This window comes from Crocuta crocuta, unplaced genomic scaffold (assembly GCF_008692635.1).
Source record: "Crocuta crocuta isolate KB4526 unplaced genomic scaffold, BGI_CrCroc_1.0 scaffold476, whole genome shotgun sequence".
NCBI lineage: Eukaryota > Metazoa > Chordata > Mammalia > Carnivora > Hyaenidae > Crocuta > Crocuta crocuta.
Window position 1 is genome coordinate 143,924 of NW_027529528.1, and position 27,931 is coordinate 171,854.

Genomic DNA, 27,931 nt, shown 5'->3' on the forward strand with positions numbered 1-27,931 from the left:
TTTAGAATCTATTATTGAATAATTTGTTCTGTGAGATTTAGATCCTTAATTTACTTTTGATTGTGAAATATTTCAAGCACAGAGAATTGTATTGAGCGCAATACATTTAAATTGCAACCCAATGCCCAACTTTGTCAACTATAACATTGAAATACACTAGTTCCTACAAATACATGTAATATAAATATAACATTGGGCTTAGACGTGCTTTTTCAGAAAACAAAACGTTATTGGAACAGTTGTAGCTCCCTATAGCCTCTTTCTCTTGTTTCTTAGAGGAAAATCTATTTAAATTTGGTGCTTAACTTTTCCGCGAGTGTTTTTTATATGTTTACTACTTGCATATGAATGTATGTAGCCATAAGCAGTATTGCTTACTTCTTTAAACTTGATATCCAATATAATTCTGTTTGTATCCCTGCACTCCCTGACTTTGCTCGTTTAACATTGCTTCTGAGACTTTTCTATGTTGATACACACAGATATTTTTTTCATTTAAACTTCTGTCTCCATTTAGTGACTGTACTTCAATTTATCCATTCTCCTTTTGTAGAAAATAGATTGTTCTCTTTTTTCTATTATAATTCTAGAATAACTATTTTTTAAAAAATGTCTACTATTGCACATGTGGAGAAGGTTCTCAAGGGTTAATTAAGTATGTAATTGTGAAAAGCCGGTTCTTGGAATATCTGCATTTTAAACCTGATTGGGTATCCCAAATCACTCTCCAAGATATGTCTTTGTACCAATACATATACAAAAGAAAAGTATATCAACTTCTGAAAGAAACAATAAAGTTAAATGCAGCTTCATCTTCCTGGGCAAGACTTTTTCCTGGACTCCAAAAACTGTTAATGCAGGTAACAAGTTATGTGGTTTTACTCCTCAACTTAAATGTTCAACTCTTGGGTCTCTTGTCTTGAGAATTAATCAAGCATTTTTCTGTACAACTGAATTTGTCCCAGTGAAGGATTATGTATTATATTCTATTTATAGTAACAACTTGGACATGATCCTGCTAAGGTTCTACTAAGAATGGCTATATAAAATTACTCTTTTCTTTCAAGGGTTATACATTACTGTAAACTCACATGTTTGAAGATTGTCAGAGCACACAGAAAACCTGATATTTTTCTGTACAATAATATCTCTACAAGTTATTTCATAACTAGGTTGGGGGCATATTATATATTATCTATTTGCAAATATAAAATATCCTTCACAAATGTACCAGACTGGCAAAAATTAGAATATTCTCTAAAATAAATTCAAGATATTTCTTTATAAGGCAAAACCAAAACCCTCAGCTTACTCCTTTAATAAATTATACTCATAGAGCAAAACGTATAGATGAGTGTTCTCAAATTTCACTTATAGAATGATCCCTAGAAGTCTTAGAAGTAGTTACGTCTGGTAGTAACGTTTATGTCAGTCTGCCAAAGTCTAAATTTAGATCACAGTAAAGCATAGCTATATGATATAAGGAGAGGTGCTTATTCTTTTCCTTCAGAAGAGAAGTTACTGAATACTTAACAGTGCAAAATATAATTACTGAACACTTTCAGGAAATATTTTCTTTGGTATCTGATTTAATGAGATGCCCTGCATAAGATTCGGTTACCACGTTTAGGGTTGGAAAACAAAATTTGCACACAAACCAACATTCTGTTTATAACCATAGAACACTAATGCTTGTGTTTTATTATATAATACAACCAAAATATACATTTGACAATTTTCAATTATTTTAGATTACAAGACTACAGTTCTTTTAAAAGAGCAAAACTGTAATGGAAAATTGATTGGCAAGCACTTACAATACCAGAATTAAATTACATGAGTAACTGATAGATTTTTGCCCTTTCCCCAAAAATCCTCTGTCTCAAACTTACCATAAATACTCTATACTACAAAATATTTAAATGAGAGGTATAATTCGTGTGCATGTTCCTGTCTTTGCTCCGTCAATATTGGAATTTTAAATCTTATTTTTTAACCTCGCATGTAAGCTCAATTATTTAAATGTTGTGGTCATTTACTGAGAAAAATACATTTTTCTATTAAAAACATTCATATATCCCTTTTTTCTAAACTATCCATTCCAAATAAGGTTAATCAATTTTCCAACACGTTGTCTAAGACACATGTAACATTCTAAAGAGAAGCCATTTCAGTTTTTATTTTCATTTGTATTTATGATATATTATGAAGTATAGCTTATATTTAAGTTTAAAATACCAGTGTCTAATTAATGTTCTTATTCAACTTAATATTCTGTGGACATGTGGTTATTATAAAGCTTTGAAAATTTAATTTTGATAGTGTTGAAAAACAGTCACTGGCCACTGTAAACCCATTTTTTAATTGAGTCTATACAATTCAGCAGGAACAACACTTAATAGCATAAAAGAACTGAAATATAGACCAAAGGCAGAGTTCAAGAGTAAGACAGTCTTGCAGGTAGCATATTGAAAATGAGCATCAGTTTGCCAACAGATTGGTGAGATTTGGTATAGATTACAATTCTTCTACTATTGTAGATTTTGCAAATTTATGAATTTCTCCATGACTATTTTTCCATCTCTTCAGTAATTTGGTTGGTTTTCCAAAATGTTTATTTGGTAATATGAATGCAGTGTTTTGAGCTCTTTGGAGGAAAAAAAAGTTTCAACATAAATTAATTACTATTCCTTTCTAAGCAAACTCTCAAAATTCCCAATAAATTGAATGTAAATGTATGCAGAAAGGCAGGATTCCATTTAGCAGCATAAATAGATGGAATGAAATGCAGGCGAGAATATGCCAGTTAAAGACCTATGTATTCAAAACAGGGGAGAAAAATGAGAAACCAAGAATAAGCAGACATTTTAAGACCTCTCCATAGACAGCTAATTTCTTAGCAAGCAGTTTTGAAACTATGACTATAATTTTACTTGTCGTTATTTCAAGGAAAATTTGGTAAAACCTTCAGTGGTGAGGAAGTATATATTGTATCTCAACCCTAGACTTTACATATTTGCACTCTCTTAAGTGTCCCAGGCAGTTAAAAGGTTCAAAGTTCAATCTAGCTTAGAGGTCCTCTATCTTTACAAATACACATAAATCTTTGTCCGTGTTTTTTATTATATGACTTTTTGTTTCACTCAATATTTACTCAATATTTCAAATATATTTTAAGCAATTACCATAAATTAACATTTTAGATCCAAAGCAGCCAAAATATCAGCTGTAAGGTAAAAGAAGTTGTCTAAACTTTATCTAAATAATTAAGATTAAAAAGGAGCAGTTAAAAAATGGCTCGAACATTCATATTTTGATGAAAACCATATTTATTACAGAAGTCAATCCTAATGTTTGAGCTTCATGTCATTTTCCTGAAGCCATCTATACTTTGATCACGACTGTCTGATACACAGGAAATCTTAAAAGTAAAACAGGCTCCCATTTATTTGCTTTGAGCTTGCTATGAATTCTGGAACATTTGGACCCAGTGAATCAATATTTACAAACACTCTCATTACGATGTTCAATTAGCCTGATCCCCCTACAGCTTTCTTACGCATTACTTTTAAAGAGTGTTTGTTTCTGGTTCACCTTAAAAAAAAAACAAAAAAAACTTATTTAAGTTTCTCGTATGTGAAACACCTACAAATATATATGGCATCATTTCAAAAGAGGTACTTAACCTCAAATAGCAGTGTGACTACTTTCAGATAGGTAAGCAAAGCAAATAAAATGAATCGAAGATTGAATGTTCTGCACATCGAGGCAGTCACAGACATGACACTGAACTCTAATAAGGTGCCCTTTAACCACACGGGTTCTCAGAGGCTCTTCTTTCAAGATATGCAGCATGCATGATAAACGAGCAATGTCTGCTATTCAGTTTTCTGAAAGGCTGCCTTCCATGTGAGGAAGTGACTAATTTTTCATTTCACACTTAAAAAGGGCGTGAAGAGGCAAAACAGAAGAAGGCTAAGGGTTTTGTGTTCCAAGAAGGAAAGGTGAGTCTTGCTTCCACAGGCAGGAAACAGGCCGTATGTATGCAGAGAAGGAAAGTCAAATTGGAAACATTCGAAAGTGCTAACAAAAAATGAAGAACGTTTACGTTAATGCTGAGAGTTCGGTTTCCTTACATGCATTAGGCTTATTTATTATTAAATTACAAAGACAATGCTACTTGAATTACAGCATATAATCTCAGAAATGCAAAAAGATTGTGTCAAGAAACGATGTCAAAGAGTTAATTTAACCCTTTCCGTTGTCAAAATGTTTTCATTTGTTCTGTTATTCAACAAATAGATATCCCCACTCCCCACCACTCTAGTCTACCTAATTCTATCTCTCTCTATATGCATATATTGTTATTTTCCTAGTCTCTCAAATAAATTCCAATAATCCAATATTCAGGAGAGAATAAAGGCAGTATATGGAAATAATTTACAGAGTATAATGAAATTTTAGAGAAAAAGAGAGGAAGTACTACTGAAATCCCATTGGTTGTAAATAAATCTGTGTTCATTCTTCCCACGATCTTCTAGAAAATTTACTTTTCCTCAGACTTTCGCTAGCAGTTTGCTCTAATGTGGACTTTTTTTAACAGATGGATTACAAATTGGCAGCCACTTATACTCTAGTGACCAAAGCTACATGACATTTCGCCCACGTTATTTGTGATTGTTCTGCCTTTTTATGGGGATATGACTTTTCCCCAAAGCCAGAATTTATGGCTATCTTTCTTTCTGTCTCTTAACAAATCCCATCTGCATGCCTTTCCATTAGGATGCAGTATACATCATGGTGTTTCCCTTATTAAAATGTTTTCCCATGTCTTATTAAAATATTTGTGAAGCATTCCATCCCTGTAAAGCCCAGCATAGATTCTAAAAACACATAACCGTGCACCCACTTCTCTCTGTGAACCTGGTACCCCTGACAAGTCACAGGAATGCTGGGAGTAGCATTTATACCCTTCAGTAAATCACGCTGCAGGACAACGAACGTAGCCTCTGTGGTCCGAAGTAATGCACCTCTCCGAATTCCTAAACCATGCACCGAGAGTGAACGGCTTACTGGCAAACACCCTGCTGATAGTGTGAGCGGTGTGAATGTGTGTCTTCCAAGTCCTACCATGTGGTAGCCAGTTCTAGAGCAGAATTGATATATCTGTTCCTAAGAACACATATACAGCACAACTGCATGGTCAACTCCATCCTTAACGGCCACGCAAGGGAAATAAAGCACCTTATGATGATATCAAATGTGATGCTTGCTTAGCTCAGTTATTCACATGACACAATAAATTCAAAAACTCAGAACATAAAACATTTACAGACGGAAAGCCCCTATTTTGAGGGTAAAGCTGAGACTTCGCAGTACATGTTTAGTTCTTGGGAAACCGGTTCAGATGAATTATTTGCCCTCGCTATGCCGTATTCGCCATAGACGGTCTTCTACAGATTATTGTTCTTGTGTCCTTTGCCTTAGCAAAACTTAGTGGAAAGCTCTTAGGAGTTCATATATGGGGTGTATAAAACAGAAGATGCTATTTTTGCAGGGGAAGACTTCTTTTCTTTAAGTTCAAGAAGAAACTACGTGTCCATAGCTCTAGGAAGCTCATCCAGGTCTCTGTGATGCCTTCGATTCCGTTTCTTCTTCATCTCCTGCATGTGCTTCCACTTGGGGCTGCCCTTGGTTCGCTGTCGCCGCTTCTCCCTGTGCCACATCTGCTCGCAGTACTGGTCGAGGCTGAAGTTTGGGCTGCTAAGGATTTGGATGTAGTCTTTGTATCTCAACCGTGACTCGGCCAACAGATCCTTGACCTGCCCCTCCTCGTGCTCTGCCCTCTGGGTATTTTCCATCTGTTCGTTCTCAATGACATTCAAAGTCAGCTTCACTACGGTGTGGATAAAAGTGTGCTCCTGGGCTTTGCAGTAATACATCCCAGAGTCCTTCTTCTGCAAACTTCGAATCAGTAGCCCGTATTCTGTTTTGATGATCCTTTCATCAGGTTTCAACTGCAGAATTGGAAAAATGGAGGTAATAAATGAAAAGCAGAGGGGGCTAGGAGCAAATGAACAGAGGCTCCCTAGCTTTACTTAGATGAACCTAAGAGATCGCTTCCCATCTCTCTGTCATCAAGCCAACAACATTACCAGCCACAGTTGAAGACAGTAAAAAATTCCACAAAAGTAACAGCTCCCAAAGATGCAGATTTGCATCCCATGATTATCTAAGTTTTTCTCCCCATCTACAGACAGGAATGAAAAGCTATAAGAAAACAATGAAGTAAAACTGGAAACTGTCAGCCAACCATCTTTACAGAGATTTCAGATACCAAGTGGAATATTAAGAACACCAATTGGTATCTGAATTTCTGAGCCAGGACAGGACATTGACAGCCATTGTATAGAAAAGGAGATTTTAGCACATGCTACTACCTGTGAAGGAGAAATAGAGCAATGGTTCCGAGAGGAATCTACTCTGTCTTCTGGATATCACCCAGTAAGTGAGCTGAACAGCAGATGCAGACTGTACGTGGTGACTTGTTAAAAGTCTAGTGGAAAAGCATGGATACAGCTTTTTGGATTTTGGAACCGTAACTGAGCAGGCCCATAGTCAGAAGGTTAGCAACATTGAAAGATGAATTTCCTTTTTTTTTTCTTTTACTATGGATTGAACTTTGAAACTGTGTGTATATGTGATACTTCAGATTATGTCATTTGTGGAAATATTTGCCATACCTCAGGATACTATGACAGAGTAATGTGATTTCAAGTGTGAGAAAACTCAATGAACAAAAAAGAACCCCTTCTGAAACATGATGCTCTTTACCCTTTGAAGCAATAGCCCTGAAAGACAATTCAAACATTTAGGCCTGCCTGGCTCACAATCTGGTGTGAATAGCAAATCCATCTTCAATAAGACTGGAGGCATGTTTACCGACACAAGAGCCCTGTTTAATGTGGAATATTGTTGAGTGTCCCGGCATTAAGCAGAATAACAACGACAACAAAGAAGTCTGGAAGATTTCCCAGTTGACACATCTGCCCCTGAATTGTAGACTTTTAGTGGATGGAAGTCAAGGAGGCATAAAGACAGCTAAATTAAATTTATTCACAGTGGGTAGATTGTACACTGTATCTTTATGTGAAAAGTATGTAGGAAAAAGTCCCTCCAATTGTGGAAATATGAGCAAAGGAAAAGAAACATCTCTGGCTACCAGCCCAGCTAACGAACAAGTACATCACCAACCACCCTCTGTGCCAGAGAAGTGCAGCTGGCGGGGTACCACGCGAGGCCAAAGGTCACAGCCCAGATCCCTGGTTAATGAGACTGAATGGTCTCCAGGCTGCCTTCATTCTACGCTGAATCCACACCATCAGGGTTTTGTTTGTTTGTTTCCCTTAACTCTCCCCATTTGGAGATTTTTGTGTGTACTTTTTTTTTTTTTGTTTTTTTTTTAATGGACTTATTCTAGAGGCCCAGGCATTTAAGAATGCTGTTGTCATTCACTTATGTTCTCAGAAACCGGGGGAGTCTCATGAATAAAATAATGAATGTGAACTTGAATCAGTAGGATTCAAAAGGGTCCATCTTAAACAGGAATATTAATCTCAAGTTTTGCACACTACTTTTGCCTTTTCCTTTAAGTAATTTTACTGTAGGGATTATTCTTCAAATTTTAAATACACCTTAGATCCCAAAATTCTGACTCCAAAGTCTAGGATCTGGGGCTTATCTGCAGACTCTGCTTCCTATGATTACTCATTTATCTTCTCCGATGGGTCTTCCATTTATCAAGCTGGTGACAGAGCATATGGTGTATTTGGGGGGTTAAGAGTAAAGCTCTTTGAAGGTTAAAGTGTGAGGTATTATTAGCAACATTATAGACTACTGCAGTGTCACTGGAGAGCGGGAGAGGTGATGTTCTGAAGCTTTTATTTTTTGTAATTTACTCTTAATAGAAAATGGCCTCTGGTTATTAGCATGACAGTCAAGGTGGGTGACTTCAGTTTCAGTTCATCTCTAGATTTCACAACTGGAACTCTTGTTAATGTTTAAGCTGCACTTAATGTGGCTTTTAGAGAGCTGTCAGAGCTCTGACTCACTACTTTTTATTGTTCTCTTTAATCTCCTGACAGGAAGAAATTATGACTTTGATTTCGCACATATGATGTAACACTTCATTATCTCTGCTATTCTCTTCTTGTATCCTGTTTATTTGTTTAACTCTGAAGCCCGGCTCCCCTACCCTCCTTCTGAGTCTATGTCTGTCCCTACTGGACTCAGAATTTCATAAACACCTGGCATTTCCTTAGTACAATGTGATCCTTCCCTTTTCTTTCTTTCATGGAATGCTTCATTTTTCTTCTTTCTTTCTTTGACCTATAGATATAAAATGTGCTCTAAGACATTTCTTTCTGGATTTATCGAATGTTTATTAGATCATTGAAGTGTTTTTTCTTTGTCAATTTGCAAAAATATGCTGATGGAAATAGCATTTCTAATAAAATACAGTTGGAACTGATGTATTTTCATAGGAGTTTTTTGCTACCTAGAGACAGGAAGCTGCGACCAGAAATTAAACGGCTGATTCACATCTGCCTACTTTCCATTCTCCTCCTCTGTACTGCCTGTGGGCCACGCTGGCATAGGAGGCATTACGCAGACTGTATCTCGACAGTGAGATGTCAGCACAGTCCATTTAGAAAATTCAGCTCCTTTACAAAGAGATAATGTAATCTCTGGCCACTGATTTAAACTCCTGGAATTTTCTCCACTCTAAGAGTGATAAGTAAAAACCGGCTCTGCTAAATCAAAACCACACTTGAACTGGGGTCGACTATCCATTTGCCTAATGGGAACAGGGATAATATATTTGGCATTATTAAATGTAGATCTTCAGTGGAGGGCAATTCATTTAAAATGAGAAGAGTAACGTGGAGAGGGACAAAGGACATTTAGGTACGAAGCAGCAGGTAAAGGTCAGACACTCTGCTCTCCAATAATAGCGGCCTAATGGTAATTCCCTTACAGATAATGCACCTGTCAGATCTCTCATAGCTAAAGCGTGGCGTGTGTCTTGGAAGTGACTAGGCCTTCAAGAATATCTCTTTTCTGCAACAAACACAGGAGGAAGACTTATTTAAAAATATTCTGAGGCAACTGACTCGCTATTTAAAAGATTTATACATAACTAACCCCTAGATTAATTTGGTATCTTAGAGGAAATGTAAATATAAAATACAGACTGCAATGGTAATAATAAAATCACAAAATAACCAGAAAAAATATATTTGATGTTTCATAAAAGAAGGAGTTTCTAAGCATAATAAGGGAGACATCATAGAGATACAAATCTATAGATTTGTCTATGTAAAATATTAAACTCTTTTATGGGAGAAACAAAAAATTTAGAGACGTAAGACATAATAAGTGACTTGTAATAAGTATAGCATTAAAATGTAAACAACAATAATAGAATTTAAAAGAGTTTGTGAAAATCATTAAAAAATGTTTTTAATGTTTATTTTTGAGAGAGAGAGAGTACAAGCAGGGTAGGGGTAGGGAGAGAGGGAGACAGAATCTGAAGCAGGCTTGAGGCTCTGAGCTGTCAGCACAGAATCTGACATAGGGCTTGAACTCACGAACCACGAGATCATGACCTGAGCTGAAGTCAGATGCTCAACAGACTGAGCCACCCAGGCTCCCTCACATACTTAGTTTTCAATGAAGTATTCATTAAAAATGATTTTCACAAGGGCACCTGGGTGGCTGGGTGCCTGGGTGGCTCAGTCCGTTGAGCGTCTGACTTTGGCTCAGGTCATGAGCTCACAGTTTGTGAGTTCGAGCCCCACATCAGGCTCTCTGCTGTCAGCCCAGTGTCTGCTTGAACCTTCTGTCCCTCTTTGTCTCTGTCTCTCCCCCCACTCGTGCTCACTTGCTTGCTCTCTCTCAAAAATAAAAATATTAAAAATAAATAAAAAAACTAAGCAAAGGATGGGTAAAGCACTTCACCAAATACAACTGAAACCGACAGCTATGAAGTAGGAGAGGGTAAATTCATACCCACTAATTTACAAAGAAATAGATATTACATAATATGACAGTTTCATACCTAACTGGCAATGATGTTCTTGAATTATCATACACAATTTTGCCTCAGAAGTTCAAAGGTACTAATATGGTGATTTTGACAAGAAATTAGCATATAGTATTGTTTATCAAAAGCCATGAAGATAATGTTTCACTCAGCTATTTTACCTCAAAAGATACGTCCTAAGAAAATAGCTAGAAAAGCAGAGGAAGATTTAGATGTCAGGAAGTTTACCAATTTTTTAAGACGAAACACGTGCTATTTAAATAACATGGAATAATCATGAAAGACTGTGGTGTCAGGGTAGCTGGTGTAGAGGATAGGAAAAACATGGTATTCAAATTGAACGATAAGGAAAACTGCTCACAGTGTAACGGTTGGTGGAAAAAAGCTGGAATAGACATCATTAGAGGCCTCAAAATTCTTTGTGTGTCACTATAATTTCAAAAGCATTTATATTGCTTTTATAATAGAACATCAATAAAACAAGGACTTACAAAGGGAAAAGTAGAAATATTTGAAGATGTCTTTAAAACACACACACACACACACACGCACACACACACACGAAAATATTCCTACAAATGGCATAAGGTATTACCTCTTCCAGTCATTCAGACCCCAATAGTTCAACAGAAGCTCAGGGACAGCCGATTAACTTGCCACTTCCAGCATAAACATCATCAATTTTAAGACTAGCTTTAAAAGGAAGTCGGCAGATAGCTGACTCATGACCACCCCAACAGCACCCAACTGTGAGACATCTCAGTAAGGAAATGTTCTCCCCCTGACAGAGAATAAGCTGGTGACAGGCTCTGTCCCACAGGAGATTCTAGTCCTTCCCGCAGGCTTTTTTTTCAGTGGGGGGAAGATTCCAAACTGTGACCTTCTTGGTAAGGAGCAGAAGACAGCCTGCTGGGAAGAATGCTTCCAATCTAGTCTGAATTTTGCCCCTTTCCTCAGCTCAGGAAACAAGAGTGCATATCCTGGACAATGTGTAACTACCTACTTCCAAAGGTAGATAAAAATAGCAGTTGAAATATTACAGTTAGGATACTTGTAAGTAAAATACACTATTTCTGCCCCATTAAAATTCATGGAGCATGGTACCGCCGTGACTGTATGATATACTGTCAAAAGGTACATTAAAGGAATGCATTGCCTCTTCAGCAATATGAAAGATGCGAATGCAAACATGAATAGGCAAATGTCTATATCTAGAAGTAGGAGACTCCCCATAAGCAGAGTACCATAGTCTTTTAAAAGTCAGATGAAATTTGCTGTGGAGAAAACATCATTTCTAAGAATTACATTTAACTGGGGAGAAATTATCAAGCTTAATTTTAACTATAAAATTAAAAATGCTGGTTTGGAACATTTAAGAGTAAAATATTACAATGTAACTAAAAACGTGCATGTTAAAATTCAGAATCAATATTTCTTTGGTAAAAAGTTAATGCTTTACGTTTCAAAGTTACATGATCACTTCCAAGTCAGATAATACTTTAAAATATACTGGAAAAAATGGGGCCCTTACAATAAACATTGAGTATAAATATGGATATACTGGAATCTTAGAAAGTATGGACGTCAGTAATGATAAAGAATCAAAGTTTTATTGGAGAGATCTGACATAACAAACATTAGAGTATTCCCTTGGTATTAAGCGTATAAAGAGTCAACATTCTAATAAAAACATTTGTTCTTAAAGACTGCAGACGAAGAGAAAGACATTAACCCCTTAATGTAATGGTGGAGCGTATCTTTACATCAATTTCCTATGATAAATTTGGTCCTTCTACTGCAAGGCTTCTCCCCCTCAGCACTACTAAAATTTGGGGCCAGAGGACTCTTTATTCTGAAGTGAGCATGTTTAGCATCATCCCTGACATCCATCCACAAGATGCCAAGAGCACCCTCCACCCACCCACCCATCCAGCTGTGCCGACTAAGAATGTCTCTAGATATGGCCAGATGTGGACGCCAGCAGCAAACCCACCTGCAGTTGAGAACCACTATTCTCTACTAATGTCTGACTGATGACATACACACATTATTTTAAATGTTTATAGACTTATCAAGGAGGCTGGTATTTTAGAGCATTTGGTCTGCCTATTTACAGCACAGGGAAATGGAGTGTTATAGAAACCTCTCAACCTGCTCATAAATCCTCAGCAGTCAAGCCGAAAACATGATCAGGACTATTTCCTATTTCACACACCTTCCTGAGAGGGAGTATCTGAAATTTTTTTTTTTAAAGTTTATGTAAACTTGGAAGAGAGAGAGAAAAAAAGAGAGAGAAGGGAGGGCAGAGAGAAGGGGAGAGACAGAATCCCAAGCAGCAGCAGAGCCCAATGTGGGGCTGGAACTCACAAACTGTGAGATCATGACCTGAGCTGAAACCCAGAGTCCGATGCTTAATTGACTGAGCCACCCAGGCGCCCCCAGTATCTGCAATTTTATATGCATATTTTACACTTGTGAGTAATCTGCTGCTTTGAAATTCACATTTTCATCTGTATTTTCTCATTTTATTTTCAGAGTAGCTTTTGAATTGATTTTGTTCACTTCAGAAAATTCTGGTGCATACAGGCTCAGTGATATTACCAAAGGACACAAGACTGTGATTCAATCAAATATCTAATTCTGAATCCTGAGTTCATTCCATTACTCATTACAATAACCTGGGTTTGCTAATGGGAATATTAGAACTCTATACTGAGCATTCCTGGTTTCCTCAGGCACTGACAGAGAAAAATAAAAGCTTTGCCAATTACCCTTTGTTTCATGGCACTCAAATAATAATACAGGATTTCTGAGACTACCCAAAGTCATCTCATTAAGTTCAGTAAAATATATAACCTATCTACCTCACAAAATTTCTGTTATATGTTTCAACCATACATATTTCTGAGACTTAAACAGAAAAAGTCAAAAGATAAAGAGAACAGCCATATTACTTTTCCCTCTACTGATTTGCTTTTAAATACACCAAGAATGAAGAAGTACGTGTCCAGATAGTTATCTAACTTGTTCATATGATATGATAAAGACAGGTATTTCTGCATACATATTCAACCTGTTTCACTTTATGTTCTAAGTCAAATACAGTATGAGTCAAAATGTACTCCTTTTCCTACTATAGGGGGAAAATACTGTGTTCTTATTTTTGAGCAGGGAATTGTTCTAAAATACAATCTATGAGAATGAAAGTTTGAAAAATAAATTATGTACATTTCTTAAAAAACTTCAATCTAATTTTAAATATATTCTATTAATGTATCTGTATTAAGTTGTCCTATTCTTTTTAAGTTTATTAATGCAAGCAGGGGAAGGGTGGAGAGAGAATCCCAAGCAGGCTCTGCACTGGCCACTTATAGCCCAATGTGGAGCTTGAACTCATGAACCATGAGATCGTAATCTGAACTTAAATCAGGAGTTGGATGCTTAACCAACTGAGACACCCAGGCACTCACTCCTAAGTTGTCCTATTCATATCAAAAGCATTGTTGACTTCCATGTTAGTGAGTATAAATTAGTATTTTCCTCTTTATCAAATAGTGATGAGAGAACCATACAGCACTAAGCATTGAACATCTCTCACAACCCAAACTTGATTTAAGTTTTACACTATTTCCCTCAAGGTGAGAATTCTTTGATGACTATAACTTACCTCCTCTCGATGCTCATCTCCTGATCGCTGGATATACCATTTAATAGATGCTTGTTGGGATTTAGGTATACATTCCAGAAAGGTTGAATTAAATTCAATGCCAAAAATCACTTTTTCATCAGCAGTTTCATGACTATTGCCTAGAAAACAAACATGGAATAGGAGATTAACCTTGATCTGATTTTAAAAGCAATGGGAAAATGGACTGATTTAGAACAGATGCTATGGGGAAAAGATTCATACAGATTATTAAAGAGAGAGGAAATTCATGTTATAATATTGTTACCTAAGAGTCAAATATTCTCTAATAGATTGATTTTTAAAACTCTATCCCTGCATTAAAATTTTTACCCTTTCATCAATATATTAACTATTTGCAACCAATTTTTTAAGGTAAGAACTCATAAGACCTAACTCTAAACACTTGGAGACTTTTTATCCAAGCTGAATTGAATAAAATGTTAGTGTCTTTTAATGCTTCACCCCTTTTAATTTGTATAAAATATAACCAATTTTGTAGATAGTTCCAGAAGAGCAATTTATTTCATCTTTCAAGAGAAATTCTATCATGAATTGATCCACAGAGCTGACCACATAACATCAAGATATTTTAATGTCAGAAAAGTAAGTATAGTGGTCTGTACTTGACAAAATTCTATAATGATGATATTGAGCTAGACAGTCTAATACTCAGAATCTGGACCTTCTCTGTACTATCTACCCAAAAATGTTCTCTTTTATTCAAAGAGGGATTCTTAAGCCCAACATGCATTTGCTATAAGATAGTTAATGGGCTGCTAAGGGAGCATTGTCTCAGACACCCTATTCTCGTAAATCAACTGCACCATCTGAAATGCATTCCGTCCAGAGTAGCCAAAGCCTGTGTCCCATGTGTGATCTAAGATCTGTAGCTCAAATTTGATCAAATAAAAAATGACAGCTGCTCAGCCTGGCCCAAACATGCACTTTTTCATCCTATATTCAGATGTCTCAATTCTACAGATGGGCCTCCTTAGATTTTAGGCATAAACTAAGAGTAAGTCTTAAGGGACCTCTGTGAATCCTAAATGTAAGCACACAAAATTATCAGCAAATGGCATGAATGCACATCTATCCAATAGTCAAGCTTTCCTTTGAAGAAGCTTCTTTTGAACTTGTTTGTGTTTTACCAGCAACGATTAAGTCAGGCGTGCTGACACCATTATGAATTAACCTCATCTAACCTTCAAAATGTGTGAATTCCATTCAAAACTTGTAATATATCCTCCATCCCGGCCAATTCAACAGATTATATCTATGATTTTCACACTTAATAAATTCCTAATGCACGGAGAGATCCCAGTGCCAATCATGGAAGAGAAAGACATGCATCTCTTCAGAGTAACAGATGCCATTTTCCTGAGCAAAGAAGTTCAGGAGCAGAGCAGGGAGACTGCAGGCAGATTGTCGGGTGATGAGGCAAAGGCTGGGGAGAAACTCAGACCGATTCAGCCAAAGAATTGGTCCGGTAGGTAAAAGATAAATGAGTGAAAATGAAATAGCTGATTGTATGAAATTCTTTTTCAAATCAGGAAAAACAATGACTCTTTGACACAAAGTCATCACTATGCCATTTGACAGAAGAATGAATTCGTTGTTACTAATAATCTGTATTTTATTTCTGAGTTTTAAATTTCTTACTTTTACCAATCTTATTTACAACGGCATTGAAAAGAATGAGTACGCAGGCATAAATGTAGCAAGGCACAAGAAACACCCTCACACTGCAAACTGTAAGGCATTAATGAGAGACATTGAATAAGTCACAAGTAAATGGAAAGATATTTCGTGCTCTTGGATTAAAATAATTAATATTTCCAAAATGTCCATATTACTAAAAGCAATTTTTGGATTCAGTGCAATCCCTATTAAAATTCCAATGCCATTTTTCACAGAGAAAGAAATAATCCTAAAATTTGTGTGGAACCATAAAAGACTTTGAATAGCCAAAGCCATCTTTAAGAAAAAAGAACAAAGCTGGAGGCATTACACTCCCTGGTTTTAAACCACACTAAAAATACTATAGTAATTAAAACAGTATGGTATTGACATAAAAACAGACACAGATCAGTAGAACAGAATAGACAGCCCACAAATAAATCCACACATAGATAGTCAATTATTTTTACAACAAAAGTGCCCAGAATATACAATAGGGAAAGGACAGTTTTTTTTTAACAAACGGTGTTGGGAAAACTGGACAGCCACATGCCAAAGAAAGGAAGGCAGGCAGGCAGGCAAGAAAGAAGAAAGAAAATGGACCACTATCTTACACCATACATAAAATTAACCCCAAATGGATTAAAGTGTTAAATGTAAGACTTGAAACCATAAAATTCCTAGAAGAACACTCAAGCAGTCAGCTCCTTGATGTCAGTCTTATTGATGATTTTTTAAATTTGATGCCAGAACACAAGCAAAACACAAGAAGGATGACATCAACCCAAAAGCTTCTGCACGGCACAGGACACCATCAACAAAATGAAATGTCAACCTACCAAATGGGAGACAATATTTGCAAATCATATATCTGATAAGGGCTTAATATAAAAAATATATAAACAACCCATACAACTCAATAGTAAAAGCCTCCAAAGAATCCAAGTAAAAATGAACAGAGAAACTGACAAACAACTTTTTTCCAAAAAAAACATAACAGGTGGCCAGCAGGTACATGGAAAGATTCTCAGCGTCACTGATCATCAGGGAAATGCAAATTGAAACCACAATGAGCTCTTGCCTTATATCTGTCAGAGACAAGAAATAACAAGTGTCGGGGAGGATGTGGAGAAAAGGAAGCACGTGTGCACTGTTGATGGGAATGTAAATTAGCAGACCCACTACGGAAACAGTACAGAGGCTCCTCAAATAATTATAAATGTAACTAATATTGTATCCAACAAGGCCATTTCTGGGTATCTACCTCAAAACAAAACAAAACAAAACAACACTAACTCAAAAAGATGCATCACTCCCATATTCACTGCAGCATTATTTTCTAACCGTATGGTGATGGATGCTAACTTAGACCAATTGTGATTGTTTCACAATGTGTGCAAGTGTTGAATTGTTATTGTTGTGTACTTGAAACTGGTATAATGTTATCTGTCAATTATAACTTAATAAAATATTCCTTAAGATTGCAAATACTTTAGTTTTTAATTACCTCAGTATCTCTACTTTAATACCCACAGTTGATTTTCTGTCTTTGGCTTCTCCAAATAGGTGTCAATTATTCATATTTTTTTTCAAAAATGACTGTTTCTGGAAATATGAAATAACTTCTTATAGTCTACAGGGTAAACATAGACTCTGTAGAATTCCATAGGAACTGTCATAACCTAGCCCAACCTATGTGAGGTCTTTCTCATTATAATTATTGTGAAATTACTGTAAAATTTGTCTTTCCTCTTTTAGCAGAACTCAGATGTTATCCAGCTAAGTACCCTCTTCTTTACCCATGCATTATGCATTCTTTTGTGCCTACAATACAATTTACATCCCAGTGACAGAGACAAGGTCATCAAGTGACTAAATTAAGGAACATAGTATTTGGCAGTGTTATGTACTACAAATAAAAATAAAGCAGATCAGAGAATCAGAGGTAGAACAAGGAGAAAGTATCTCAGGATGGTCAGAAAAGGTGTCTCTGAGACATTAACATTTAAAAAAATTATGTTTATTTATTTTTAAGAGAGAGAGAAAGGGAGAGAGACAGAGAGAGCACAAGCACAGGAGGGGCAGAGAGAGAGGGAGAGACCGAATTTGTTGCCTGGCACACAGGACAGAGTTTAGAACTGGACTAAGAATCTGGGAGTAAGTTGCCTCCGATAGTATTGAAATTGATGGTGTTAAGGAGTGAACAGGCAGAGATTTTATGTTCAGATGATGAGATGCAAAGGGGAGTTAAGAACACTCAAAAGGAGCAGCCTGTAAGGTAAGAGGAAAATCATAAGGATGAAGATAGGGGTGGGGGTCATGAAGCCCAGGAGTGCTGACACACCTTCTCTTTCCAAACAAAAAAACCCTGATTTGTAGTACTTGTTCTTTTTCCTCGTGTAAAAACTCCCACTATGGCCGAATCAAGCTACTGAGAATTTAAAACCAGCTCAAGAAATTCCTAAATAATAAGAGAGACTCATGGAACCATTAAGAACTGGCTCCAGCACATCACTGCACGGAAGTCAAGTGAAGAATGTATTTCAAGGTGAAGGGAGTTAGACGTTAAGTAAAAATGAGAACTGAAAATTGGCCATTGAATTTGGCAAGGAAGAAACTGCTGGAGACCTTGACAAGAAACGAATTGGGGGCAGTGGTGATGATGATTGGCAAAGACTGTGTGGAGTGGGTCACAGCAGGAACAGGATATGGTGAGTCACCATCTCCACCATCAGCAGGAACTGTGATTTGAATCACTCTCCTTACAACACTTATCACTGTCTGACATAGCACATATTTTACTTCTTTTTAAGTTTACCGCCTGTTCCCTCCCCTAACACAACTTGGACAGAAGTTCCATGTGTGCACAGATTGTCTTCTTTTTTATTCACTGGGATATCCTCAATACTTATAATGGTTCCGGAAACATCTCGCAGGTGCGATAGCCAAAGCATGGAAAGAGCCTAAGTGTCCATCAACAGATGAATGGATCCAGAAGATGTGGTTTATCTATACCATGGAGTACTACATGGCAATGAGAAAGAATGAAATCTGGCCATGTGTAGCAACATGGATGGACCTTGAGGGTGTTATGCTGAGCAAAATAAGTCAGGCAGAGAAGGACAGATAATATATGTTTGCACATATAGGAGGATTAGGAGAAACTTAACGGAGGACCATGGGGGAGAAGAAGGGGGAAAAATAGTGGGGGAGAGGGAGGGAGGCAAACCATGAGAGACTCTTGAATCCTGAGAACAAACTGAGGGCTGATGGGGCTGGGGAAGAAGAGAAGGGGAGTGATGGCTATGGAGGAGGGCACTTGTTGGGATGAGCAGTGAGTGTTATATGGAAACCAACTTGACAATAAACTATTAGAAAAAGAAAAAGAAAAACCATATAGGTTGCACATGGTAACACCTGCTAAATAAAACACTCGACATGACAGGAAGTCACCGATGCAGTAGAACGAGAAGTCAAACATACTATTCTGGATCAGAGCCTATTTTTCAGAAGAATGAAATTATCAATTATAAATAATTGTTTGTTTTCGATTACAAAGCTTCCAGGTCAGCAGTTATAGACTATGAAATTTGGGTTGTTTATTGAATGTGGGGGTGGTTACTAACAATGTGATGAAGGGAAGGCAGTTTCCTTCCTCCAGTTGTGTGCATGTGTTTGTGCGTGCATGTGCCTAAACACATGCATGTGTGTGAGCATGTATTTTCTGTCTGAAGGTAGAGTTTGACAGTGGAAAGGAACCAAAGCTTTGGAATATATTCTTTTTTTTTTTTAATTTAACGTTTTATTTATTTCAGAGAGAGAGAGAGAGAGAGTGTGTGTGAGCAGGGGAGGGTCAGAGAGAGTGGTAGATACAGAATCTGAAAGAGGCTCCAGGCTCTCAGCCGTCTGTCAGAACAGAGCCCGACGTAGGGCTCGAACCCACGAGCCATGAGATCATGATCTGAGCCAAAGTTGGACGCTTAACCAACTGAGCCACCCAGGCGCCCCTGGAATATATTCTTATAAATTTTTTTGGGATATGCTCTTATGGATTTTTGGGAGAATATATTCATATAGATATTTTGCAATATACTCTTATAGATTTTTTTTTCTCTGTTATGAGACTCAGTCCTTTTTATTCTCTACTTTGTCTCAGTCATACTCAGGCTCTCAAGATCTTCCATGAAATTTTCTCTGAACAATACAGCCTCTGGTGATGTCTCTCTTTGTGAAACTCCCATATCACTAATTGTGCCTTATGATATCTCCCAGAAGAATTATAAGCTCTCGAAGGAGTTTCTTTGTCTCAAAGTGTACCCAAGGCAATTATATGCACATGGAAGTCACTGAATAAACATCTATTGATTGAATAAAAGCTTGAATTAATACCCAAATTCAAATAATGCATACTCCACCTAAACCTAAAACCTTCTAACAAGTGCCTACACTGTCATCAGATCTTTCTGGAAGGGACTCTTTGAATTTACTCTAAATGTCCATATGCTTTGGACTATATCCTGGTTTATCTTTATAAGCAGTTTTCAAACTTTATGAGGATGGGTAAGGCAGTAAAAAATACAAAAAAATGGATAGGAATTTAAAAAGACATATGATACAAATAATGATATAACAAAGGATTATTCACTTAGGCATGTAGACAGGGGATTGATTGATAAAATCTCCTGTTGCTTTTCCAGAACATAAGCATTATATAAAATGAAAGCTTCCCATATAATAGATATATTTAAGTCATATAATAAAAAGACACACAAAGACTAGGCTTAAAATTTTAAATGGGAGAAAAGCATATTAAACCTATACTTACTATCTTCTATGTCCCAGCACTGGGTGATCGGGTCTCCATACTTCACATCTTGGCGTCTAGCTCGCCTATGGAAAAGGGATTAAACTGTTTAGAACATTGAGCATGATAGCTGGAACAGATAAAAGTCTGCATTTAACACTAATAACAGTGGCAAGAGCAGAACTATGCTTGTCTTACAGCTCAACTCATCCCATCTGATGTTAATCCAAATACCACTAAAATAGAGTCCTAACAGAATGCATCCTGCTTTGAAAATAAGGTGATATAAATTTTATTGAACTCCTCTGACTTTTGACAAGTTGTTCAATTGAACAGGTTGACTATAAATATAGTCCAGATTTCAGATACATCCAGTGAGAGGGGNTGTAAAAGATGTCCATTATGAACTAATGAGCTTTAGTTCATGGATAGAAACACAAATACGCAACTTGTTACCCTACGAAGATTCATTATTACATAGATTTAGTTAAGCAACAAGTTAAATACTGTCATCTCAAATAGAAGTACCAGTTTGGTAGAGCATGAATGGCTTATCCTATCTGCGGATATGCTGTTCACATTGTTTTTCTGATAGGAGAGACAAGGATAATAATAAATCATGGTGTTGTGCATTATTGTCACATATTTTTCTTAAGAGAAAATAGTAGCTATTGTATAAGAAAACAGAAAGCTGCTACCCTAAATTAAAGAGGTCTTAAACTCTTACAATATATTTTCATTTGCGTTGGCTATTTTATGTTGCCACTTCAGCAATCATAAAAGTCACAGTAAACTCTGCAATACCTAGGGTGTTCCTTAAGGGCAGTGCTGACCAGGTGACAAGCCTGTACAAGATTCATCTATCATGTATGTTTTTTTGGCTCCCATGGACATTTATGTTAAGGTAAGGGGAACTATCACAGGGGCATGTGTGCAAGATCAGAGATACAGTCTTGGGAAATATAAGAAGAAAAATTATGATTGTATAAGGTACATAAGGTCAAGAATGTTTTTAAATCTTGGCTTCTTAAGAAACAGGGTCAATTCATCAAACTGAAGGTCCATTATGAACTAATGAGCACTCTTTGATTTTTAGCTTCCAGAAAAGAAAAATATTCCCCAAGGATGCACTCTGAGAAGTATATACTTAGCCAAAAACTATAACAAAATATTGGTGTTTTTCACTTTGAACTGGTAATAGCAGTATCTCCCCACCCACATCTAATCCAGAAATTTCAGGGAATAGAAAATGTCTCTTAATTTTAAGCCGTATCTGCTGCTGTACTATGCATTCAATCTGTGATTCCTCAAATTTGAAATTCGACGAGTGAGTCAAATTTCAAGAAGAAACAAGTGTGTATGTACTCGTGGGACTGACATACACTCACCTGTTATCATACTTAATACAGACCTAAAGGTGAAAAAAAAAAACCATATACAAATTGCTGGCATTTTCCTTAGAGGAAAAATACACCTTGAACAATACTGTAGAAAAAAGGTGTTACTATAACGCACAAAAAAATTATAATTATAATATATTTGGCCAGCATCAATCATACTAATGGCAACTCAGGTTGCTTCCAATAATTTTGCTACTGAAAACACTGCTGAAATGGACATCCTTGAATGACTTTGTGGTGCTTTTGCCCATGTGCGTATAGGATAAATTTCTAGCTGGGTATTGTTGGCTCAAAATAGCTTCATTTTTAAGAGCACAGAAAGCAATGAACAGCAAACAGCAGGAAAGCATTTCAATGTTTCAGTATGTCTGAATGATGGAAGTTGACCAAGTTAAAGTTATTACAGTAAAAATAAAATCGTACCAAGTCACTGAGATGTGCTTTTCGCTGTTTATAATCACACTTTTAGAAACACATGTATGTATCATTATCTGCAAAACAGTGAGGGTAAACATAGACATATCTAAAATAAGGGAAGAAGGGAGGAGTTTAGCAAGGGCAAAGTAGTTGAGAAAAACCACTTAATGGTATTTAACATGGATGAAGGAAAAGAATATAAAGTTTATCAGAAATTTTAAAGATCCACATTTCAGAACTTCAGAACCCTCTACTTTATCCTCCTTCAATGTTTAGTTGTAGGAAAAATTCAGTTTTAATATTCTTACCAGAGACCGTGTTTTCTATATATTTTCTTTAATTTAAACTATAAAACAAGGTATTCTGGTGAGATATTTGCTGGGTAGAAAAGAAGGCTTCACCTTAACCCCATGTGACCCTTACCTTTTTGAAGTGGGCGCATATCGAGAGCATGCATTTCCGTCCCAGGCACAGTAGGGGTCTCTGGCCAAACAACAGTCTGCACAAGCTTTCCCGTAAGTGTCGCATCTGTTCAAGGAGAGCTGAACCAATCCATCCCGGGAACCGATGTACAATTGTTGCTACAAATCAGGCAAAACAAATGAATTAGAAGCATCTTTCAGACCAGTCTTAAGAACTTCCCTTTCTTGAATACCACATGACAGATCTAAATCTGCCTCCTCGGGTGCCTTTGTACAGAACATAAGCAGTTGTATAGAAACATAACAGAGAGTAGGATGAGTCAATTGCTTCCTCTCTTGGCAGCATGGCGGTTTGAAGATGTTGATACCAAAATGGACAGGATTCTAGGGAGCTAGGATAACCTTGGCAGTAATTTAAGAAGGTCAAACACCAGCTGCTAGACTGGGGAATTAAGATGTCAAATTCTTTCTCAATGGTTGGAAATACGCTTTGGTAGATTATATCAAGCACAGATGTGATAGGCAACACTGATGGTCTTCCGAAGCTGTGGCTTCTCACGTGAGACATGACCGAAAAGAGATTTCTGAAACTTTCTTGTGGTTTGAACCATTTCATTTACTAATGAAGCACTTATTGATCCCTGAAGGAAAGTGGGTTATAAGCCGGAGAGAAAATGCTTGGTATCACTGTGAAGAAAGTATTAAGGAGGCTCGAAAGATGCCTCCCTTTCACAAATGAAAGGCTGCAGGACACTAAACAACTCAGCAAATAAAGTTGCACTTTGAAGTAAGTCCTGAAAATAATTCACTGCTCCCTATGAGCATTCACGGAGCGTATGTGGTGGAGGAGACAGGGAGAGGGATGATACAAGTAAGTAAGACAGAGTCTGTGCCTTCAGTTAACTCATGGTCAACAACAGTGGGCACGGCAAACTTCACACAAAGGGGAAAAACCTGGGAAATAAATATTGACATAAATAACATACATGTATTCAAGCTACAAACATCTGTCTTCTACTCTCCTGCCCATTAAAACGTCAGCTAAGACTTCCAGGCTGCTAAATGCAATGCACCCAGTTGAGTATTTTTTACTTAAATTCTCCTTAGTGTTTAACACCAAGAACAATGCCTTTCTTGATCTTCAACTTCTTCTTGTTCTTGGTCTTTATTTCTGCCTAAGATTTCTGTCTCCTTTGAGGATTCCTTTCTTTGCATAAATGTTAGGCGCCCCCTCTTTTCTATCCTCATTTCTTTGCCTTTCTTATTGTACAAAGAGTCAGAGGCATCTTGAAAACAAGGTCAAGGCTGACATGCCGGATTGCCCTAAATCTAGCTCTGCTACCCTAGCTTTCTTACCCAGGACACAAAGCTGGGAGTTGTCTCTGAATCCCCTTTATCTCTTAGTCAGCCACCGTATCTTTCCCATTCTCTTACATAGAACTTTCTGTCTACCTCCTCTTCTCCCTCTCCACTTCCTCTGCACTGCCACCACTTCTGTCTCTCTTTCTTGCTTCTTCCCTGGATTACTCATGTGTCCTAATATTTCCACTGGCTTCAGCCTCATTTTCTGACAACCCCCACCTCTACCCCAGGACTCAATCCATCTCCTGGGCTGCCACAACCGACCGACCCTCCTAAAAGGAAAAGCTTATCACAACACATTCCTGCTGAAGATGTTAAAGGTTTTCCTTGTCCTCAGATAAAACTGTTAAACTTCTTAGGAAGACATCTAAGGATGTACCTAATCTTGCTCTGTTTTACATCCCAGAATCATTTCCAGCCTCCTTGCCCCTTGCACACACATATGTCCTTTGCTCTAATTGTCCACAAGCTTATTAGAATAAGATATGATTTCTCACTCTTCACACCTTTCCAAATCTTCTCCTTTTCTACTTGGCATAGGCTTCCTCATCCCACCCCTTTTTAATTTATCTGGCTAATTGCAACACACTTCATAGTTCAGGTTACATGTCTCTTTTTCTTTTTTGTTAATGTTTCTATATTTATTTTGAGATGGGGAGGGGCAAAGAGAGAGGGAGAGAGAATTTCAAGCAGTCTCCACACTGTCAGTGCAGAGCCTGACTCTGGGCTCAGTCTCACGTATCTGTGAGATCATGACCTGAGCTGAAACCAAGAGCAAATGATTAACTGACTGAGCCACCCATGCCCCACAGGTCTCTTCTTTTTACTTCCTTCCTCTGCTCTATGTGGCTTCCTCCCCTATGTCTTCCCTGTACATGCTTCCATTATTGTTTGCATTGATAGCATGCTCCTTCTTCATCTCCCAGCTCCACTGTGAGCTTCTAGAAGTGAAGGGCTAAACCACTCATTCATTTCTGTACCCTCTAAGGGTAGTAATAGGCCTTCAAGAACTAAAGATTCAGTGAAATAATTAGTGGAAAAGACCAAAGGAGAAATCTATTTAGATCTTTTCCCTAATGGTCTGTATCATTACTAAGCACAATAGATTAAGAGAATGTTAGGGAAGAAAGGGGAAAATGGGTGATGGGCATTGAAGAGGGACTTGTTGGAATGAGCACTGGGTGTTGCATGTAAGTGATGAATCATGGGACTGTACACCCAAAACCAAGAGCACACTGTATATACTGTATGTTAGCCATCTAGACAATAAATTAAATTTAAAAACACAAAAAAGACAATGTCAGCAACACCTTACAGGTAAGCATATTATCCCATAACTTGCTTATCCTGGGGGTACATATACTTGCTAATGCAAGTCTGAACCTCTTGAATCAATTGGGATTTGGCATATCATATGAGAACTTACTATCTATTAAGTATTATTATTTCATTAGATACCATTTCTTCACTCTTACAATGTGCCGACTCTTTGTCTAGAGTTTTGCATGCAGCATTCTACTTTTTAGGAGGTGGATTTTATTTCCTTAATTTCTCTGTAAAGGAAATTGATTCCAGGAGTCAGATACTAAGTGAAAGGCCAGAAGTTGACTCTTGGGCTCTTTGCCACCATCGTCCCTCGCTTAATTTCTAGACTCCCTGATTAAAAACCATTTTTTGTGATTAGGGCTAGTATTCTTCAGGAACTTCTTATGGCCTTGACAGAAACACATCCTCATAAAACAAAGAAAGTGAGCTCGGTTTTCAAGAGGCAAGAGAAGGGGGATATATATCATTCAATTAATGATATTTGGTTCTACTTCTCTTAAGGCAAGCCTACAACAATGGCTTCTAATTGGTTATAAAAGAAACAAATAATTTAAAGCTTTTTATATTATAATTTAACTTCCATTATCAATAGATTCTCCCTAAAATAAATTCAAACAGCCTATTGTTTTGTGGGTAATTTTTACACAAAAATTAGAAAGTACCTGCTTCAGAGACAACTCCATGTTCAAGATGATTGATGAGTGCTGAAAATAAAAATCAAATGTTAATAAAGATTATCATGAAGAGCTTTTTATAGTAGCCAATAGGTTGTTTTGTCATGTATCAAAGATCACTGAAAAAATTTCAAGGGACTGTTTTATAGGAGGGGAAAGGATCTTAACGTTTGCTATTTCCTTCTAATGTGTCATAATTCAACCTTAATAGAAGTGATCAAAATAGTTATTTTAAAGTATTTTATAACAAAAAGTTATCTAAATATATGAGGAAACACTGTGCATTGAAAATCACTCCCAGTTACCCACCAGGCTTCTCCTTCTAAATCTGCTTATCTTAACTGCTTCCATATAATTCAAACTAGTGTTGACAAGAACATCTCCGTAATTATTTATTACCTCGTTCTGCTCTTACTTAGATCAGTAGTTCAAACACTTGTTCAAGTAGCAGAGTTCTGAAAAGTTATAGTGTTCTTTGTGGATGAGCATATTCTTTATGAAACATGGCAAGCTACTGATGCAGAAGATTTCGTGATATGGACGAGTCTTCACTTTAGTTGTAGAAACTATGGCTTTATGCATGCTATATAAAATGAGAAACATGAACACAGAAGCTACCAAACTAATAAGGATGGAATCTTTACAAATTTTTTCATCTACCTATCATCTCTCTATTTATTGTCGATTCTTTTCTCACCACCAGTGTTTACAAACCGATAAACAGTAGCAGATACCAAAAATTTAAGACAATACATGAAAAAAAATGAAAGAAAAATGTGAAAATGCTATCCAAGAACTTCTTTTTTTAATGAAGGACACAGGTTCATTATTTAATCTTAACAATGGAATTCAAATAATTGCTCTTGACCACTAACAACGATCAAGTAAAACTTATTTTAATACACCTTATATATTGTGGGGGCTTTGTATATGGCTTCTGGGTTCACACTTATATTTGACATCAGTTTTTCCCTCGGAACCACCCAAGACTTTGTTTTTGGTAGATGCCAGATAGCTGATCTTGTTCTTGTTAACTCCTTGACCACTATTATCATCACAATGTAAACAGGATCCTGTGGAACTCAGCAACGCAGCATGTTAATTACCTTGAGTTCCTCACAGGGGTGGGGGGTGGGGTGGGGGGGGCTTCTTAATTTTTTTTTAAGACAATAGATGTTCACAGGGAAACAGCCCAAAACAGCCCATTTTAATGAACTATCTCAACAAAAATGTTATAAAAGACAACATATTTTTCAAGGCTCCTCTCAGAAATACACTTTTATTTCTAATGTTATTTTTGGAAAATAATTTTAAACCAACCGTCATTGACCATCTACAAAGAATGTCACAATTCAAATGTATTGTTAAGAGTCAAAGACATTCCCCAAATCTAGGAAATTATTATTTTAGATCTGCTAACTCTTTAGGGGGACATCTAAGCCATACAAAAAGGCTTTACTATCATGCAACCTTGTTTAAAAACGATTCCAGAAAAGCAGAGACTTGTGATTTACACACTCTTCCAGTTTGCTCAAATTCAATTGAGGAAAAATTAAAAAGTCAAACATATAAAGTAGAAAAGCATCTGGGTAGCCAAAGAGGCCCCAGGCTTTCATCCACTGTGGCGATTTGTCTGACCACATGCTTAGAGAATAAAGTAATGAGCGGCAATCCCAGAAGTCCTGATTTTAGTAGTATTCTACCAGGAAAGAGGAGTCCCCTTCTCACTTAAAACCTTTTCCCCACTGCTTGAGGAAAAGGAAAATAAGGGAGCTAATTGCACAGACCTCTCTAGGAAAAGTGACCATGTATGAAAACACACTGTCCTATATCAAAGGACTACTGAATTCACCATCTCTTCCGGAACTCTGGACTGTCTTACCTTGAATATCTGCAACTCCTCCAGTACTACTTCTTCCACGTTCCACTTCTCCTTTGAAATGCTGACAACTTTTAGGACTGTTCCGATATCTGAAAAAATACATTACCTCTGATCCTGCTGTTTCTGCTTTAAGTATATGCCTAGCAACCTTCACAATTGTTCCCCTCCTTTTTC

The 27,931-nt window shown here is 37.0% G+C and overlaps 1 protein-coding gene across 1 annotated transcript in view; it reads right to left on the minus strand.

Annotated features, from left to right (window-relative positions):
* Positions 1-1,663: 1,663 nt before the first annotated feature.
* The window catches only part of SEMA3D (semaphorin 3D), a 198,393-nt gene continuing 172,125 nt past the window's right edge, over positions 1,664-27,931 (minus strand). The window contains exons 13-18 of the mRNA XM_077761204.1: positions 27,758-27,846; positions 25,864-25,905; positions 22,515-22,672; positions 20,296-20,360; positions 13,773-13,912; positions 1,664-6,017 (exon numbers count right to left, since the gene is read on the minus strand). Of these exons, the coding sequence (XP_077617330.1) occupies positions 5,592-6,017; positions 13,773-13,912; positions 20,296-20,360; positions 22,515-22,672; positions 25,864-25,905; positions 27,758-27,846 (920 nt within the window). The 3' untranslated portion in view covers positions 1,664-5,591. The remainder of the gene's footprint in view (positions 6,018-13,772; positions 13,913-20,295; positions 20,361-22,514; positions 22,673-25,863; positions 25,906-27,757; positions 27,847-27,931) is intronic.